General features: G+C 45.3%; 1 protein-coding gene across 2 annotated transcripts; it reads left to right on the top strand.

The window, feature by feature from the left end:
- Window positions 1-6277: 6277 nt before the first annotated feature.
- On the top strand, window positions 6278-16974 carry TXNDC12 (thioredoxin domain containing 12). 2 transcript variants are annotated; one of them, XR_012717472.1, is made up of 8 exons: window positions 6278-6432; window positions 7578-7638; window positions 7761-7813; window positions 9169-9242; window positions 10802-10871; window positions 11016-11099; window positions 12625-13249; window positions 13413-16974. XR_012717472.1 is itself a non-coding variant. In XM_075287676.1 (7 exons), exons 1-7 carry the CDS (start codon window positions 6333-6335, stop codon window positions 12696-12698), a joined length of 516 nt encoding a protein of 171 aa, XP_075143777.1. In that variant the 5' UTR covers window positions 6278-6332; the 3' UTR covers window positions 12699-16974. The 2 variants fall into 2 exon arrangements, 1 of the variants encoding a protein (XP_075143777.1); XM_075287676.1 differs by having other exon boundaries at window positions 12625-16974.
- Window positions 16975-17778: the final 804 nt, after the last annotated feature.

A 17778-nucleotide genomic window follows, 5' to 3' on the forward strand; every position in this document is an offset into this window, starting at 1 on the left:
ATGTAGTATAGGGGCAGCTCAGTGGCCTGTGCGGTCATGTATGTAGTATAGGGGCTGCTCAGTGGCTTGTGGGGTCATGTATGTAGTATAGCGGCTGCTCAGTGGCCTGTGGGGTCATGTATGTAGTATAGGGGCTGCTCAGTGGCCTGTGGGGTCATGTATGTAGTATAGCGGCAGCTCAGTGGCTTGTGGGGTCATGTATGTAGTATAGCGGCAGCTCAGTGGCTTGTGGGGTCATGTATGTAGTATAGCGGCAGCTCAGTGGCTTGTGGGGTCATGTATGTAGTATAGCGGCAGCTCAGTGGCTTGTGGGGTCATGTATGTAGTATAGCGGCAGCTCAGTGGCCTGTAGGCAGTGTGAGGACTACAAGTCACAGCAGCAGGGTCACAAGGGTTAAAGGATGATTCTGGAATGTAATATTGATGATCTAGTCTTAACCCTTTCAGGTATACCTCCCAAATTTCAAAGGACTAACAGAGGGACAGAGTGTGCGGGGTGTTACGCACAGGGTGGCAAATTTACATATTATAAGCCCCACCCACTTCCACTATAGCTCCACCCATTCCTAGCAATGTCATTGGTGCCCCCAATCAGTATAAGTCCCCTATATTAGCCCCGACATGGTACGCCCTCACATTATAATGCCCCCGCCACTTGCCCTCACATTATAATGCCCCCTCCATTTGCCCCAACATTATAATGTCACCCTCCCGCTGCCCCCATAGTATACAGTCTCCTCTCCAGTTGCCTCCACAGTATACAGCCACCATTTCAGTTGCCTCCACGGTATACAGTCCTCCACCAGATGCCTCCACAGTAAACAGTCCCCATTCCACCAAATTATACACTCGGGGCATCCCCCTTGCCAACCTGGATAGCAGGACAAGACCTGAAACCTGGGGCTGTACTGCTTCATCCGGGACGTTTGGATATTGTTTTTTATTTTTGGGAATTTTTATATTTCAGACATTTTTTCGGGGGGCTAGAGCCTGCAATGGTTAGATCACTTGTACGTAGACTGCAATACTTCTATATTGCAGTCAATGGTTTCAGGCAACGCTAGTTATATGACCATGGCAGACCTAGGAGACTTCAGAAGGCTTCCAGCTGCTATGCTAACAGAATGGCTCCTGCAATCTCATTGTGGGAAAGCTGTTTGTGACCATGCGTGAAAGTGACCACTCAGATGCCGCAGTTAACTCTGACTACAGCATCTGAGTGGTTAAACGCCTGTGATCAGAGCTAAACACCAGACCCAGCCTGCTCCGCCAAAATAATATGGTGTGTGTTGTAATGGCACCAACAGAAGGTGAGTAGGCGCAGTAGTTACTGGAGGAGGAGCGTGACATCACATTGTTATGCCATGTGTGTCTTTCGGGAGTCACGTACTCTTACTCTAGCATGCTTGAGAACCCACCATCACTCCTCAAGATGTCAAGGATGTCGTAATCCAAATGGAGCACCCTGGGTGATTATATATATATATATATATATATATATATATATATATATATATTCCGGGCGATTCCAAAAGGACAGGGCAAAAGTGGCAAACTGTAGTTACAGTAAGATAAGGAGTTAAATGGTCAGTGACTAGGAAACGAAACAAAAATGGCTTATTGCCCATACCAACCAATTGCAGCCCACAATAACCAATCGCCGCACTGTTTTCATTTTCCAAGAGCCAAATGTGGTTTGTGCTTGCGCCGTGTGACATGTTAAAATTTGCAAGAACAGGGTCTGTTGTGACAGTACAGGGGAACTTTCACAATACATTTGGTCAATGTGCTCAGGATAGAAACGGCATTTCGCACTGGGTGATGCAAATCTAGAGCACTGGGTGTTCATGTCATGGTAAAGTCTGGGCCGCCCAAAGATTTCAGAAAATACAGTGCACAAGATTCGAGCCTAGGAAGTAAATCAGGGTGACTGGTGTTGGAAATGCAGGTGCCAAAAACTCGGTATAGTGCATCATCCGGGACTCGGGGTATCTGCACCCCCAACAAGAGGATCTGAACGACCTGAGACGACGCATCACAGGAACGGCGGAGTCCATAGCTTTGGACATGCTGATATATCTTGCACCAGAATTTTTGGATCACACTGTATTCCATGTTTATTTATCTGCTTTATTGAAAGAGAAAGTTAATTTTTTTTGGGGGGCGCAGATACAAAAGTACGTAGTCATTGACTGAAGGGGTTCTAAGTAATCATCCACTACCCAAATTATATTGTTTTATTTTCCAAATTTTTGGATTTTGTAAATTGTACCGACCCACAGAATAATAATAACATAATTTTGCTGCCAAACGAACCCCCAAAAAACAAAACCAATAAGAAAATGGCGTAAATTAAAAAAAAAAAAATTCTAATTCCACCTCATTCTAAACTTCTCTCCAGCTTCCCGGAACATTGTACTGAATATTAGATACTACCGCTGCAGACTGCAGCTTGTCCCCCAAAATGTGAGCCCTCGTCTGGCTCTGTGAGTGGGAAAAAACTTTAAAAATTGTGGCTTTAGGAAGGCGGAGAGGAGAAAATGCAAAAACAAGAAATGAATGCAGTGGGAAGGGGTTAAAAGTTGAGAAGTTTTGTTTTTATCACCCATGACTTGTAACATAACCCTAGTGCGCCCCCTCCCCACAACAGAGCCCCAGGGGCTACCTAACCTTTGTTCCATCTACAGACCAGACATTTATAATTGTCCTGCCAGGAATGTTTACCATAGGGAAGATAACACAGAAGTGATACTGTGCAGTCTCCTCACCTCTGTATACAGTATATACACAGTCTGCAGCCTCCTCACCTCTGTATACAGTATATACACAGTCTGCAGTCTCCTCACCTCTGTATACAGTATATACACAGTCTGCAGCCTCCTCACCTCTGTATACAGTATATACACAGTCTGCAGTCTCCTCACCTCTGTATACAGTATATACACAGTCTGCAGCCTCCTCACCTCTGTATACAGTATATACACAGTCTGCAGCCTCCTCACCTCTGTATACAGTATATACACAGAGTCTGCAGCCTCCTCACCTCTGTATACAGTATATACACAGTCTGCAGCCTCCTCACCTCTGTATACAGTATATACACAGTCTGCAGCCTCCTCACCTCTGTATACAGTATATACACAGTCTGCAGCCACCTCACCTCTGTATACAGTATATACACAGTCTGCAGCCTCCTCACCTCTGTATACAGTATATACACAGTCTGCAGCCTCCTCACCTCTGTATACAGTATATACACAGTCTGCAGCCTCCTCACCTCTGTATACAGTATACACAGTCTGCAGCCTCCTCACCTCTGTATACAGTATATACACAGTCTGCAGCCTCCTCACCTCTGTATACAGTATATACACAGTCTGCAGCCTCCTCACCTCTGTATACAGTATATACACAGTCTGCAGCCTCCTCACCTCTGTATACAGTATATACACAGTCTGCAGCCTCCTCACCTCTGTATACAGTATATACAGTCTGCAGCCTCCTCACCTCTGTATACAGTATATACAGTCTGCAGCCTCCTCAGTCTGCAGCCTCCTCACCTCTGTATACAGTATATACACAGTCTGCAGCCTCCTCACCTCTGTATACAGTATATACACAGTCTGCAGCCTCCTCACCTCTGTATACAGTATATACAGTCTGCAGCCTCCTCACCTCTGTATACAGTATACACAGTCTGCAGCCTCCTCACCTCTGTATACAGTATATACACAGAGTCTGCAGCCTCCTCACCTCTGTATACAGTATATACAGTCTGCAGCCTCCTCACCTCTGTATACAGTATATACAGTCTGCAGCCTCCTCACCTATGTATACAGTATATACAGTCTGCAGCCTCCTCACCTCTGTATACAGTATACACAGTCTGCAGCCTCCTCACCTCTGTATACAGTATACACAGTCTGCAGCCTCCTCACCTCTGTATACAGTATACACAGTCTGCAGCCTCCTCACCTCTGTATACAGTATATACAGTCTGCAGCCTCCTCACCTCTGTATACAGTATATACAGTCTGCAGCCTCCTCACCTCTGTATACAGTATATACAGTCTGCAGCCTCCTCACCTCTGTATACAGTATATACACAGTCTGCAGCCTCCTCAGTCTGTATACAGTATATACACAGTCTGCAGCCTCCTCACCTCTGTATACAGTATATACACAGTCTGCAGCCTCCTCACCTCTGTATACAGTATATACACAGAGTCTGCAGCCTCCTCACCTCTGTATACAGTATATACACAGTCTGCAGCCTCCTCACCTCTGTATACAGTATATACACAGTCTGCAGCCTCCTCACCTCTGTATACAGTATATACACAGTCTGCAGCCTCCTCACCTCTGTATACAGTATATACACAGTCTGCAGCCTCCTCACCTCTGTATACAGTATATACACAGTCTGCAGCCTCCTCACCTCTGTATACAGTATATACACAGTCTGCAGCCTCCTCACCTCTGTATACAGTATATACAGTCTGCAGCCTCCTCACCTCTGTATACAGTATATACAGTCTGCAGCCTCCTCACCTCTGTATACAGTATATACAGTCTGCAGCCTCCTCACCTATGTATACAGTATATACAGTCTGCAGCCTCCTCACCTCTGTATACAGTATACACAGTCTGCAGCCTCCTCACCTCTGTATACAGTATACACAGTCTGCAGCCTCCTCACCTCTGTATACAGTATACACAGTCTGCAGCCTCCTCACCTCTGTATACAGTATATACACAGTCTGCAGCCTCCTCACCTCTGTATACAGTATATACACAGTCTGCAGCCTCCTCACCTCTGTATACAGTATATACAGTCTGCAGCCTCCTCACCTCTGTATACAGTATATATACAGTCTGCAGCCTCCTCACCTCTGTATACAGTATATACACAGTCTGCAGCCTCCTCACCTCTGTATACAGTATATACACAGTCTGCAGCCTCCTCACCTCTGTATACAGTATATACAGTCTGCAGCCTCCTCACCTCTGTATACAGTATATACAGTCTGCAGCCTCCTCACCTCTGTATACAGTATATACACAGTCTGCAGCCTCCTCACCTCTGTATACAGTATATACACAGTCTGCAGCCTCCTCACCTCTGTATACAGTATACACAGTCTGCAGCCTCCTCACCTCTGTATACAGTATATACACAGTCTGCAGTCTCCTCACCTCTGTATACAGTATATACAGTCTGCAGCCTCCTCAGTCTGCAGCCTCCTCACCTCTGTATACAGTATATACACAGTCTGCAGCCTCCTCACCTCTGTATACAGTATATACACAGTCTGCAGCCTCCTCACCTCTGTATACAGTATATACAGTCTGCAGCCTCCTCACCTCTGTATACAGTATATATACAGTCTGCAGCCTCCTCACCTCTGTATACAGTATATACACAGTCTGCAGCCTCCTCACCTCTGTATACAGTATATACACAGTCTGCAGCCTCCTCACCTCTGTATACAGTATATACAGTCTGCAGCCTCCTCACCTCTGTATACAGTATATACAGTCTGCAGCCTCCTCAGTCTGCAGCCTCCTCACCTCTGTATACAGTATATACACAGTCTGCAGCCTCCTCACCTCTGTATACAGTATATACACAGTCTGCAGCCTCCTCACCTCTGTATACAGTATACACAGTCTGCAGCCTCCTCACCTCTGTATACAGTATATACACAGTCTGCAGTCTCCTCACCTCTGTATACAGTATATACACAGTCTGCAGCCTCCTCACCTCTGTATACAGTATATACACAGAGTCTGCAGCCTCCTCACCTCTGTATACAGTATATACACAGTCTGCAGCCTCCTCACCTCTGTATACAGTATATACACAGTCTGCAGCCTCCTCACCTCTGTATACAGTATATACACAGTCTGCAGCCTCCTCACCTCTGTATACAGTATATACACAGTCTGCAGCCTCCTCACCTCTGTATACAGTATATACAGTCTGCAGCCTCCTCACCTCTGTATACAGTATATACAGTCTGCAGCCTCCTCACCTCTGTATACAGTATATAGTCTGCAGCCTCCTCACCTCTGTATACAGTATATAGTCTGCAGCCTCCTCACCTCTGTATACAGTATATACACAGTCTGCAGCCTCCTCACCTCTGTATACAGTATATACACAGAGTCTGCAGCCTCCTGACTATATACATGCTGTGCTCTGTACACACAGTGATGGCGCCCAGAGCCGCCTCCAGTACAGCCCCGGTGACACTAGCGGCCGCCTCCATCACATCACTTCCCCCGGACGCCTCTTCTCCTGGACTGCTCGCCGCTTGTCTCCCGGTATCATGCTGCCCTGTAACAGCCGGTGTCCGGTGCTGTGTGCCGGTGTGCTCCTCCTGGCCGTGGCGGTGACGCTGGTGACTGCTGGAGAAGGCCTGGGCCGGGGTAATGGCGCTGCCCTGTGTGTGCTGCAGGGTCTGGGCTGGGACAGGCAGCATTGTGGGGGAGCTATGGCTGACCACAGAACTATGCACATGGCTCATGGCTGGCCTGATCTCAGACTTTGGGGAAGGGTCACTGGGGGAAGACCAGGCATCCTGGGTCATAGTGTCACTGACAGGGGAAGGGGTCTTGGGTCACAATACCACTGGGAAGGAAAGTTGACCAACTGGGCATCCTAGTTTTCACCTGGGGACTGACCCGGGATCCTGGCTTTTACAAGGCGTACTGACCCGGGATCCTGGCTTTTACAAGGCGTACTGACCCGGGATCCTGGCTTTTACAAGGCGTACTGACCCGGGATCCTGGCTTTTACAAGGCGTACTGACCCGGGATCCTGGCTTTTACAAGGCGTACTGACCCGGGATCCTGGCTTTTACAAGGCGTACTGACCCGGGATCCTGGCTTTTACAAGGCGGTCTGACCCGGGATCCTGGCTTTTACAAGGCGTACTGACCCGGGATCCTGGCTTTTACAAGGCGTACTGACCCGGGATCCTGGCTTTTACAAGGCGTACTGACCCGGGATCCTGGCTTTTACAAGGCGTACTGACCCGGGATCCTGGCTTTTACAAGGCGTACTGACCCGGGATCCTGGCTTTTACAAGGCGTACTGACCCGGGATCCTGATTTATACTGGAGGGACTGACCCGGGATCCTGATTTATACTGGAGGGACTGACCCGGGATCCTGATTTATACTGGAGGGACTGATCCAACATACTGGTTTCCAATGGGGGGCTTGACTGGCATCACTGACTTTCTAACTAGGTGTCTTGGGTGGCGCTGTACCTGCAGGGTATCTTCTCTGCTACTATGAGATACAAAGTATCCTGGTTTGGCATTTTGCCATCCAGGATTTGAAGCTGAGCACACGGATATTCATTCTGAATTTCATTAGGGACATCCTGACATTGTGCACAGGACAGGTTGCTCTAAGATCAGTGGAGTTTTAATTAAAACAGTGTGTAGAATGTTTTGGGGGGGATGGGGAGGTCCAGAGTGGTTTACCTGGAAATATTCTGTCGTCCTTATACATATTGATATGCCATTGGTTTATAAAGTGACATTTATTCAGAATTTTTGTGTTTAGGGTTTGGGGACCACATCCAGTGGAGAACGCTGGAAGACGGGAAGCAAGAGGCTGCCAGCAGGTAATGGCGTATACATGTCTAAGGGGAATATTATTATTGTACCTCATCCTATACTTCCTCCTGGCTTGCATGTTGCACCATTTTTATGGTCACGTCCACTAATATTTCCTTCCTTTTTGCAGCGGTTTACCAATAATGCTGGTGATCCATAAGACCTGGTGTGGAGCGTGCAAAGGTAATTCCTTCTTATTTCCTAATTGTAATCCCAAGGTCATGCCAAGGAGAGCCTAGAATGTTTGGGTTTAGGCACCACCCCTCTGTCCATGTGACTATTAGTATTATGCAACACCCCTTGTGTCCACATTAAAGCAGGTGGGGTAGGGTTTGGGGTGCCTTTTGGAGAGGCATAGTTACTTACTGTGACTTGGACTATGCTGCAGCAAGCTATAGCAAGGCAGAGGGTGTAAAGCTGTGATGGGCTATGTGGTATACACTCCCGAAGCTTGGGCAGTGGAAACCTCTTAGGAACCCATACGTTCTAGCCATGCCATATTTCAACAAGTAAACAAAGACAAAGCCTATAGTAGGAGCTCTAGGAGGAGAAGGGGGTCTTGGCATTGCTGGACTGAGAAGTTATAGCAGGAATCCCAAGTAACACCTACGGTCTAGTTCACACGGGGAAAGAGGACGGATTTTGGGGCGGAATCCACGTCATAATCCGCCCCCTCACAATGGTGGTCTGTGTAGATTGCTAGCACTCGAGCTGCTCTTTCTTCAGGCGGTTTCAGCACCCTCCGGACAAGGCCTATTCATTTGGGCCTAATCCAGAGCGGAAAGCCGCAACGGAATATGCACATGCGTATTTTGCGTATGAACTTAGCCTACTTCTTCCAATACAGCTTTCTCATAGTATATCATCTTTACAATGCTGTAATACGTTAAAGGGCTTTTTACAAGACTTTTTAGTTGATGGCCCATCTTTAGGATAGATCTGTCACAAAGGTCCTCCGCATATCAGCTGGTTGAAGTAGGAGTGAACCTCCTTGAGTGCCAGTTTTGCTTCACAGGCCATATGACGCCGCTGCTGTGCTTGGTACGTCCTGAAGAGGCAGCAGCGCTCACCCAAATACTGCAGCCACTTCAAACAGCTGATTGGCCGGGAGCCGGGTGTCAGACCCTGCCGATCTTTTATTGATGACCTACCCTAAGAACCTGGATAGCAAAAAAAAAAAAGGTATCATGCTTGATCTTCAGGCAGATTCCACCTGAGAACTCCCATTGAAATGAACGGGAGGTAGAAAAATACTGCCTGACCGGGGTGAAATTTGATGCAGAATTAATAAATTCTCCTGTGAAATCTGCAGCGGCTTTTCAATTCCTGAAGCAGAATTTTTCAGCTGCTTTAAATTGCACCATGTGAATGTATAAAGAGGTCATGTATAATAAAACGAGATGGGTCTAGGTTACTCACGCCCATACTGGAGCACCCTGCAGGGCGCTCTTCCCATACCATGGATGACCATTCATTTTGATAGACATCTTATGGTTTTTTGTTTCTGAGCTATAACACTCTTTGCATTTCCTATACAGCACTGAAACCGAAGTTTGCAGAATCCAAGGAGATCTCTGAACTTGCTCATAACTTCATCATGGTGAATGTAGAGGTAAGTAAGCTGTAGAATATATATATATATATATATATATATATATATATATATATATCCTCATGAATATTTCATTAGGGGCTCTGCACATCCCTACGCAAACAGGTGACGAGCCTATATTGTGAACTCTGCTATTACTTGGCAGCTACAGATATTATTGGTCACAGCTCTCGTCGAAGCTACAGGTGAGACTAACCACTCAGACTGCAGCATCTGAGGGGTTAATAGTCTGCAACTGAAATTGTCGCTGATTCGGGAACATGACTGCCGGATCTCTGCTGCATGAAATACGATGGGCGCCATCTTTAAAATACTGTCATTCCCTTTATATGTGCGGAGGATATTAGCAAGGGGCTTCTCACAGCAGTCTGCAGGGGGGTTAGTGTGGCCCCTGGATGGATTCATACACTGCAGCAACAAAGACCGTATTAAATAGTGCAGTTTTTTGGAACAGAATTTATCATGTAATTTCTGCAGATTTGCAAAGGTTAAGAATTGCAACAAAATTGATCCACGATCCAGTTTCTTAAAATCTGATCCATGTAGTTACTGTAGATTTTCTGCCTACACATCCACAGTGGATACTCTGCAGCATAGATGACCCATGTGGACAAAGCCTAAGGAAACATAAATGATAGGGTACCTGAGTTTTCATTAAAAGTTGAAATATCTGCAGGGTTTTGCAGGGCTGTCTGATTTTTTTGACTATATAATAGCCCCATTATGGCTGCAGCAGATTTCTCTCTGAGGCAAGGGGTGTGTACAGTACTGAGCAGTTGCCCCCTCCATCCTTTATTACCACTACGGGTTTCTTTACTTGTAATTCAGCCAGGAGCAACTGTAAAATTGCAAACAAATAGCTAAGAAAATCCCAAGTGACCATAAAATAGGAGATCCAGGGAGAGGGAACTGCAAATACAGGTTATGATGCAGCTAAAATAAAAAAAAAGAAAAACATCTGAGCACAATCAGGAAATCTGCTCTCTGTCTATGACTAACAACCCATCAGTAATAACACAAGCAGCTAGTCAGAAGTAGATAGACATACATTGACTCTGCTTACATTCACTGCGAACTGTGAGAAGCTGCAGATATCCCTCTGTGTATTGTGCAGGCAGGGAAAGCTGGGTGTAGACAGGTATAGCCTGCCCTGTACCCCTCACTGTGTTCTTGTCTTGGGGTTGCTGGTTTCTAAAGACGGAACTTCTCTAGTAACAGGGAGTGAACAGCAAAAGGGCAAGAAAGGAGGCACCTAGTGGCAGGAATTTTGGAAAAGGGTTTTGAGGCAAAAAAAACAAAACAGATAAAGTTCCTTACATTTTGGTCCATAATACACGCTATATTCAATGAGACTGTTTTCTGACCATGTACAGGACACTAAAATGAAGAGACATCATCTTAAGGACTTGTTCTATGAGCACAACTCCTGTCTGCATGCTTGGCGAGGACATATAGACATCATAGAAGGGTCTTACTTCTCTTTTGCTGCTCTTTTAGAACAATATCCTTAATATTAATTTATTAAACACTTGGAATTAACTTTTATTGACTTGACCTAGGATGAGGAGGAGCCGAAGGACGAAGCCTTCAGCCCCGACGGTGCATACATCCCCAGGATTCTCTTCCTTGGTAAGTTTAGTATATCATTGATTTTTTTTGGCCCATTTTCGAGGGGTTTATGTTTTTCAGCTTTCTGTATTTTTTGATTACTTGTGACTAGACCTCTATCAGTCTGTTATATATTCCCGATTTTTACACTTCTTGCATTTGCAGATCCCAGCGGACAAGTCCGACCTGAGATCATAAACACCAAGGGGAACCCCAGTTACAGGTATTTCTACAACTCAGCAGATCAAGGTATGTGAAGAGACGCGGACTACTACTATTCAGTGTATTAAAAGGGTGTTCCCATCTGGGCAAGCGAGGGCTCGTTCACATCTACACCCGGGAGTCCGTTCTGCAGGTTTCCGTTTCTTACACAAAACTGGGCAGGAGACTGAAACCTGCAGGACTCTTTCATACACATTCATTTGAATGGGTTTGAAAAGTGTCCGGCCGGAGCGTTTTATGCTCTCCGCGGTGAAACCGTTTTTTAAACCAGACACAGAGTCGGACATGCAGTAGTCTGTGTCCGGTTTTAAAAAAAACGGTTTCGCCGCGGAGAGCATAAAACGCTCACGGCCGGACTCGGCATGACAGGTTTCCGTCTTCTGCATGCAGAAGACGGAAACCTGAGAACGGAGATCGAATGCTGGTGTGAACCCAGCGTCATCCTGTATTCACAAGATTGGGTGTCTGACCTCTCAAGCACCCATCGGTTGGAAGAACGGGGGATTTTTGTTGTGAATGGAGTGGTGGTTGAGCAGGGAGTGTCCTGCAGATCTGCGAGTTATCCCATAACCTGTGTATAGGGGATAATTTGTACAGATGAGAAAACACTTTAAGGGAGCCTTCACACGGAGTAAACGCGCGTGTATTTTTGCAAGATACTCATGTAAAAATAAGACTCCCATTGACTTCAATGACATTTTACAGGCGTATTTTTACACGTGTAAAAAATATCATTGAAGTCAATGGGAGTCTTATTTTTACACGTGTATTTTGCAAAAATACACGCGCGTTTACTCCGTGTGAAGGCTCCCTTATTTTGAGTATCTGTTAGGGCAGTATAAGTGTGAGCCGTATAACGGTGCCAAGGGCACTCAGACAATTTGATTTTATGTCACATGCTGGTAAGGACTATCCTATAGGTATAAGAGGGCTCCAAGGTGTGTACAACGCACACACCTCCTATGTATTGGGTTACCAATTACTGTCCATCTTAACAAACCACATAACCTAGAGATTGAGTGGTATGTGTTGTAGGTACTGGGATCCCATGACAATCAAGAGAGTGGGGTCCACTAAATCCCTTTGTGTGAATGGAGGATTATTGGGTCTTCATGACCACTGTACCATTTACTTGTATGGGACTGTCTCCATCAGCCCCATCAAATTGAATGAATCGGTGTTCATGAGTACATACTCCTATTCCATTCATATAAGGGACTTGAGGACCCCTGTTTATTTGATTGTGGTCAGCTGAGCTGCAATACCAAGCACAGCCACTGCACACGGTAAGGCACTGTACTTGGTATTCAGTGAATAGACTACCGTGCTCATCTGAAAGCTGTGATCTTTGGGGCCCTGGGGTGTTGACCCCCAATCATCACATATTGATGACCTATCCAGAATTCCGGAACTCACCCTTAAGTGACCGGATATCACTTTAAGCAGTGGGAATACCACTTTACACTCTACCTGCATACACATGGGAATACCCACAAGATCTCAAGTGTCTATTTCTCCGTCTCACTTTTCGTTTTTTCTTTCTTCCCTCCAGTGGTCGAAGGAATGAAAGAAGCTCAGGAGAAACTCACTGGAAATTTTGTTAAGAAACAGACGGATGAGTTATAACCTCGAGATTTCCCAACAAAACTCTGCGTGCATCCCAGAGGACATAGCGCTGTCACTCCCACACTCTTGGGTCTGGAATGCAAACCCTCTGGCGCCCCCTTTTTCTGTGCAATTCACTAAAAGAGATTTTTCACACATTTTTCAGTAGCCGGCCGCACTAATCACCTACATAATCTTACTAGATGAGCTCAGTATTTGCAGTGAATCATCCGAGACTGTGATCTTAGGGACAGATTTCTAAGCCTGATGTGTTATTTGATAAGAGGGATTTTTCCCCCATTTCTATATAGTCATTGTTACATTTCTAGGTATTTATTGCTTTTAATCTTTAACCGGTTCCATGCCGGCTTGAACGCCACTTGGCCTATTTTATTGGCCTTTTGTCCTCAGAAAGGACAGGTCTTACAGGTCAGTCTGCTTTGGGTAATGTATGGGGTGTGAATCAGGTTTTTGAGAGATGCTTGAGGTTATGGCTTTTACTTCTTCTTTTACTTATGGCCAATCTCACACAACTCTAATATGGCAATATGTTAGCATCTTATAGGGCAGGGGTAGGGAACCTTCGGCTCTCCAGCTGCTGTGAAACTACAACTCCCAGCATGCTCCATTCACTTCCAAGAACAGCAGAGCAAGTATGCATGCTGGGAGTTGTAGTTTTGCAACAGCTGAAGAGCCGTACGTTCCCTACCCCTGTTATAGGGTCTCAATGCCCAGATGCCCCAGTGGTTCTGCTGCACCGAACCTGACGTATCTAGGTCTGGTTTAGTAGAACTGTCCATGTGTGGCGTCTGTATTATATCTACATGCGAGGCTTCATTTGCATTGCGGCTCCATGCAATAACGGTATATTTTAGCGTGTTTTCAGGCCAATTAAAGATCGCCGGGAACAGACACCCGGTACCCCACTGATCAGCTGTTTACAGAGGCTGCCGTCCCTTCAGTGCTTACTGAGCATCTCAACTCAGCCCATTCCCCTGGAGCGGTCTGCGCTGCGATCGGGTAATGTGACCGATAAACGTGACATCACATGGCCTGAGAAGCGGAAGTGCTGCTGTCACTTTAAAAAGCTGATCCACATGGGTCCCGATTTACTAACCCCCACAGATCTTCAATTGAAGACCTATCCTAAGGGCAGGTCATCCATTAAAAAGTCTCATAAAAACCCTTTTAGGTCGGGCCCCATGTGAATCCCATCCACACAATTCAGAAAAATACATGCAATGGAAATGCTGCAATTTCCGAAACCATAGTGTTTTTGGAAATCACAGCATGTCAATTACACTGCTGCGGGAAAATTGCGGCCTGCTACCTGAGGTCTTAGGACTGTCAAGGTATACTTTACAATTTTATGGGACTAAACCTTCTGTGCTGTACGGTGCAGAGACCTGTAGCTGCAAGCTGAGCGGTGCCGTATGACACCCATTGAGTACCCATGCATGACGTTTACATTGCCCAGTTTGCAGTTCCAGCTCCCTATGCCCAATATCAGATTGAGCGGGACAACCCCTATCATACATAACACCTAGGGGGCAACACAGTGGCGCTGTGGTTAGCACTGCAGCCTTGCAGAGCTGGAATTCTGGGTTCAAATCCCGCCATGAACAACATCTGCAATGAGTTTGTATGTTCTCCCCATGTTTGTGTGGATTTCCTCCCATACTCCAAAGACATACTGATAGGGAAAAAATGTACATTGTGATCCCTATATGGGGCTCAATCTGCATAAAAGGAAAAAAAAACATAACGCCTAGGGGTTGTACACACTAGAACAAGAGCACCTTAGGAATTTAAGGTACTACTTGGCCCTATACCTTTTTACTTATTCATAGTCATCATAGCGTTCGTTCCTAAAGTGCAGACTTGGTCAGGATTACAAGAGAAGGTAATGGAGACTTCAGCTAGATCCAGGGTTTATGTCTTTCGAGGGAAGTGCACCACTCTTGTCGACAGGCTATATCAGGTATTGCAGCTTTAACCATATTGACTGCTGATGTGCTGCAATGCCGGTCACAGCCCCCGAACAAGAGTGGATCTGCTCCTGGACATAAAGCAAATCCCTTTTTGCAAATTCTAATCCCCCTCCCTTTTGGCAGTTCAGACACATAAGCCCGCACTGTACGCTGCTGCTGCTGAATGTTTACTAAACCTGGTTTCGCAGGACGTTTTTTAGAATATTAGTCAGTGGTTGTGTAAACTGTGCAAGCAGCCAAGGTTTTTTTGATAATAATTTTCTAACTACTGACCACGCTTTTAGTTTGCAGGGCGTCCCGTTGAAATTGGCAACACAATTTATAGACACGATGCAGTAAAACTGGGGCCACATAGCAAGCGAAGTATAATTGCTATAACCACCAGCTTCACGTTCCGTTTTAAGACTTGCAGTACTCTTCCTCTTCCTGTAGGTGGCATTGTGAACATTGCTAAACATTCCTTAAAGGAAAATTCTACTTTGGAACAGCAACTTGCAATATTCCACAGTATATTTTGTGAGTCGCTGTGATGATCACTTTTTAGGCTTGGTATAGAATTTTTTCTTCTTCTACATTCAAGCCTGTTTTCCTCCTTATAAGAGCAGTGCATTATGGGAGCTTGGTTGATAGTTAGGCTCCGTTCACACTTGCATTCATGTTTCTGTTAAAAACTGCTGTATCCTTCAGACAATGGACATCACTGCCCGCCGTCTGGTCCTCTTTGACCCAATCCCTTAATTCAGGGCACCAGGGGAAAAGAACCAACACATAGACCACCAATCTCATCTTATATTAAGTGTTACATTTGCTTTTCCTTTCTGTGAATGTTTTGTGCAGCAGCTAAATTTGTTCTTTTTCCAGGTTTGGATGGAAAGAGTTGAAATAAGTTGTCCCGGGCTACAAAAACATGGCTGCCTCTTCCAGCGCCCTGCTTGTCCACAGGTTCTGTATGGTATTGCAGCTCAAACTCCATTGTAGTAAATGGCTCCGATCAGCGAAAGCGGCCATGTTTTTGTAGCTCTGAAAATCTCTCTATAGGAGTGGTCCAGGGGTTATATCAGCAATAACACTAACAAATTAATCGATATGACTAATTCATATATGTATTATATAATATCTGCGATACCACGAGGAAAATGTACACATGGCAAATCCTAGTATTACAATAATAATAGTCTTCATAGTATTATAACGGGTGATATATTTTTACATTTATAAAATATTCTATTCTTATAATGATAGAAAATGCCAAGGATTCCTATATACTGTACACCGCTGGCGTATATAGTGCAGGTACAACGCTCCAGTATGACTCCTATGTTTGTCATATATACACGGCGGTGGCGGCATCCAGTCGCAGCTACCCGTATTTTGGTCCGGAACCTGAGGCTACCCTAAGTATATAAACTGCTGCGGAAGATTCCAGGCAGATTAAAGGTTCATGTTGATGTGACTGCTCTGACAGAACCAAGGATCGATCATGTTAAAAGCTATCCAAAAACAGCTACTCCTCCTGATACCCCTGTATACATGCACATACAGCTAGGCTGAGAGTGCATGTATTCTGGATTAGCAGAAGGGAGTAAGTGACCCCTCGGGCGGTGCCTTATCTCCTCTGAGAACTAAGATCAGGGACTGAAATTCAATCCTATCCCTCCCCATCAACGCCGTAAATATTAGCTAATCGGCCAAAATGGACTAGGACCAGGGTGGTCTCCAAAATTTTGTAGATGGAAAAGGAAATGAATACCACTATGTAATATATTCTTACTCAAATCCGAGTTTTCAAGAATTCTTTGTACTGTCAGTGAATAGAAACATTCTCGCTATAACCTGTCCTGATCTACTTTCACACAGCTGCAGTCTTGTTACAGTGTATCAGTGCAGGTAAACTTCTATTCACCCATGGATGAAAGCTGCACTATTACCAAAATGCAAAAGCCCCTGCAAGCACCGCATGTACTGTATATACCTTCAGATTTCCTTGTCCTTTTTGTGGTCATGGTTTTTGTACAAAAAATAATCCCATTTGGATTCCATACATTTGTGTTTTACTACGTTTATGTTTTTTGCAATCCGGTAGTGGTGCTGTTACTTACAGGAATATTGGCCTCAAAACTGCCTTTTTTTTGGCTATTGCTCTGCATTACATCTAGCTGCTGGTTATAATAGATCTTCTGATGACCGGGCATTGACATGTACTTCGTTACCCTATATGGAGGTGTGATTCATGCATGTTAGGTGACATCTGCTGGTTTTGTTATCATTTATGAGCTTCATGAGTTTTGTAATGTTTGATTATGGAAAAAAAAATGGAAATAAAGTTTTGATTATAAAAATTATAAAAAAAAAGTTTGTCATGGACTTGCCACTTTTTTTTGTCAGTCCAGCCTTCATGCTCCGCTCTTGGACTAGTAGATTACAGAGTCCTGGGTTTTGCAAATGATATAAAACTTATGCACATAGCAGATCCACGTGCATCTGGCTATCTGGTAGCAGAGTCCTATAGAGCCCCATAATACAGGGTGCTGCCATATGTCACAGGTATTGGGAACTTATTTAGCGTCCTAACTACCACCATATAGCGGCTGCTTTCAGTCCCGCGACCTTCGGGGGCTGGGGACAACCCTTAGACCTCCATGGGGCGCCATGTATTACATCCAGGAGGTCACACCCTTACTTTCTTTTGCATTACAAGGTAATATGCGGCACCCTATGGAGGTCTAAGGAATGGCAGCCTGCGGACAGGAATGGAGATACTTAAAAAAAAATTTTTGTAACTAGGCCGAGATGGTGAAAAAATATAGAAAAAAACTTACCTGTTCCAGGTGGTCCAGTGTGCTCTTACCATAGTCCATACCATAGTCTTCTATTGATAGTCACGTGACCGCTGAGGCCAATCAGTGGCCTGAGGAAGGGCCCCGGGGATGTGCATGTGGCGGGGACTTCTGATGGAACTGCAGGACCAGACTGCATTGGGAGGCATCGAGGGCAGGTCGGGTACATCAACCCTGGCCTAATTTAAAAAAAAAAAAAAAATTCAGCCTAGACCACCCCTTTAAGTGAAAATCAGCCATTACCTGCTGGGGTAATCCAGTAGGTAGTGGCCT

The sequence above is a fragment of the Leptodactylus fuscus genome, chromosome 9 (genome assembly GCF_031893055.1).
Source record: "Leptodactylus fuscus isolate aLepFus1 chromosome 9, aLepFus1.hap2, whole genome shotgun sequence".
Taxonomy (NCBI): Eukaryota; Metazoa; Chordata; class Amphibia; order Anura; family Leptodactylidae; genus Leptodactylus; species Leptodactylus fuscus.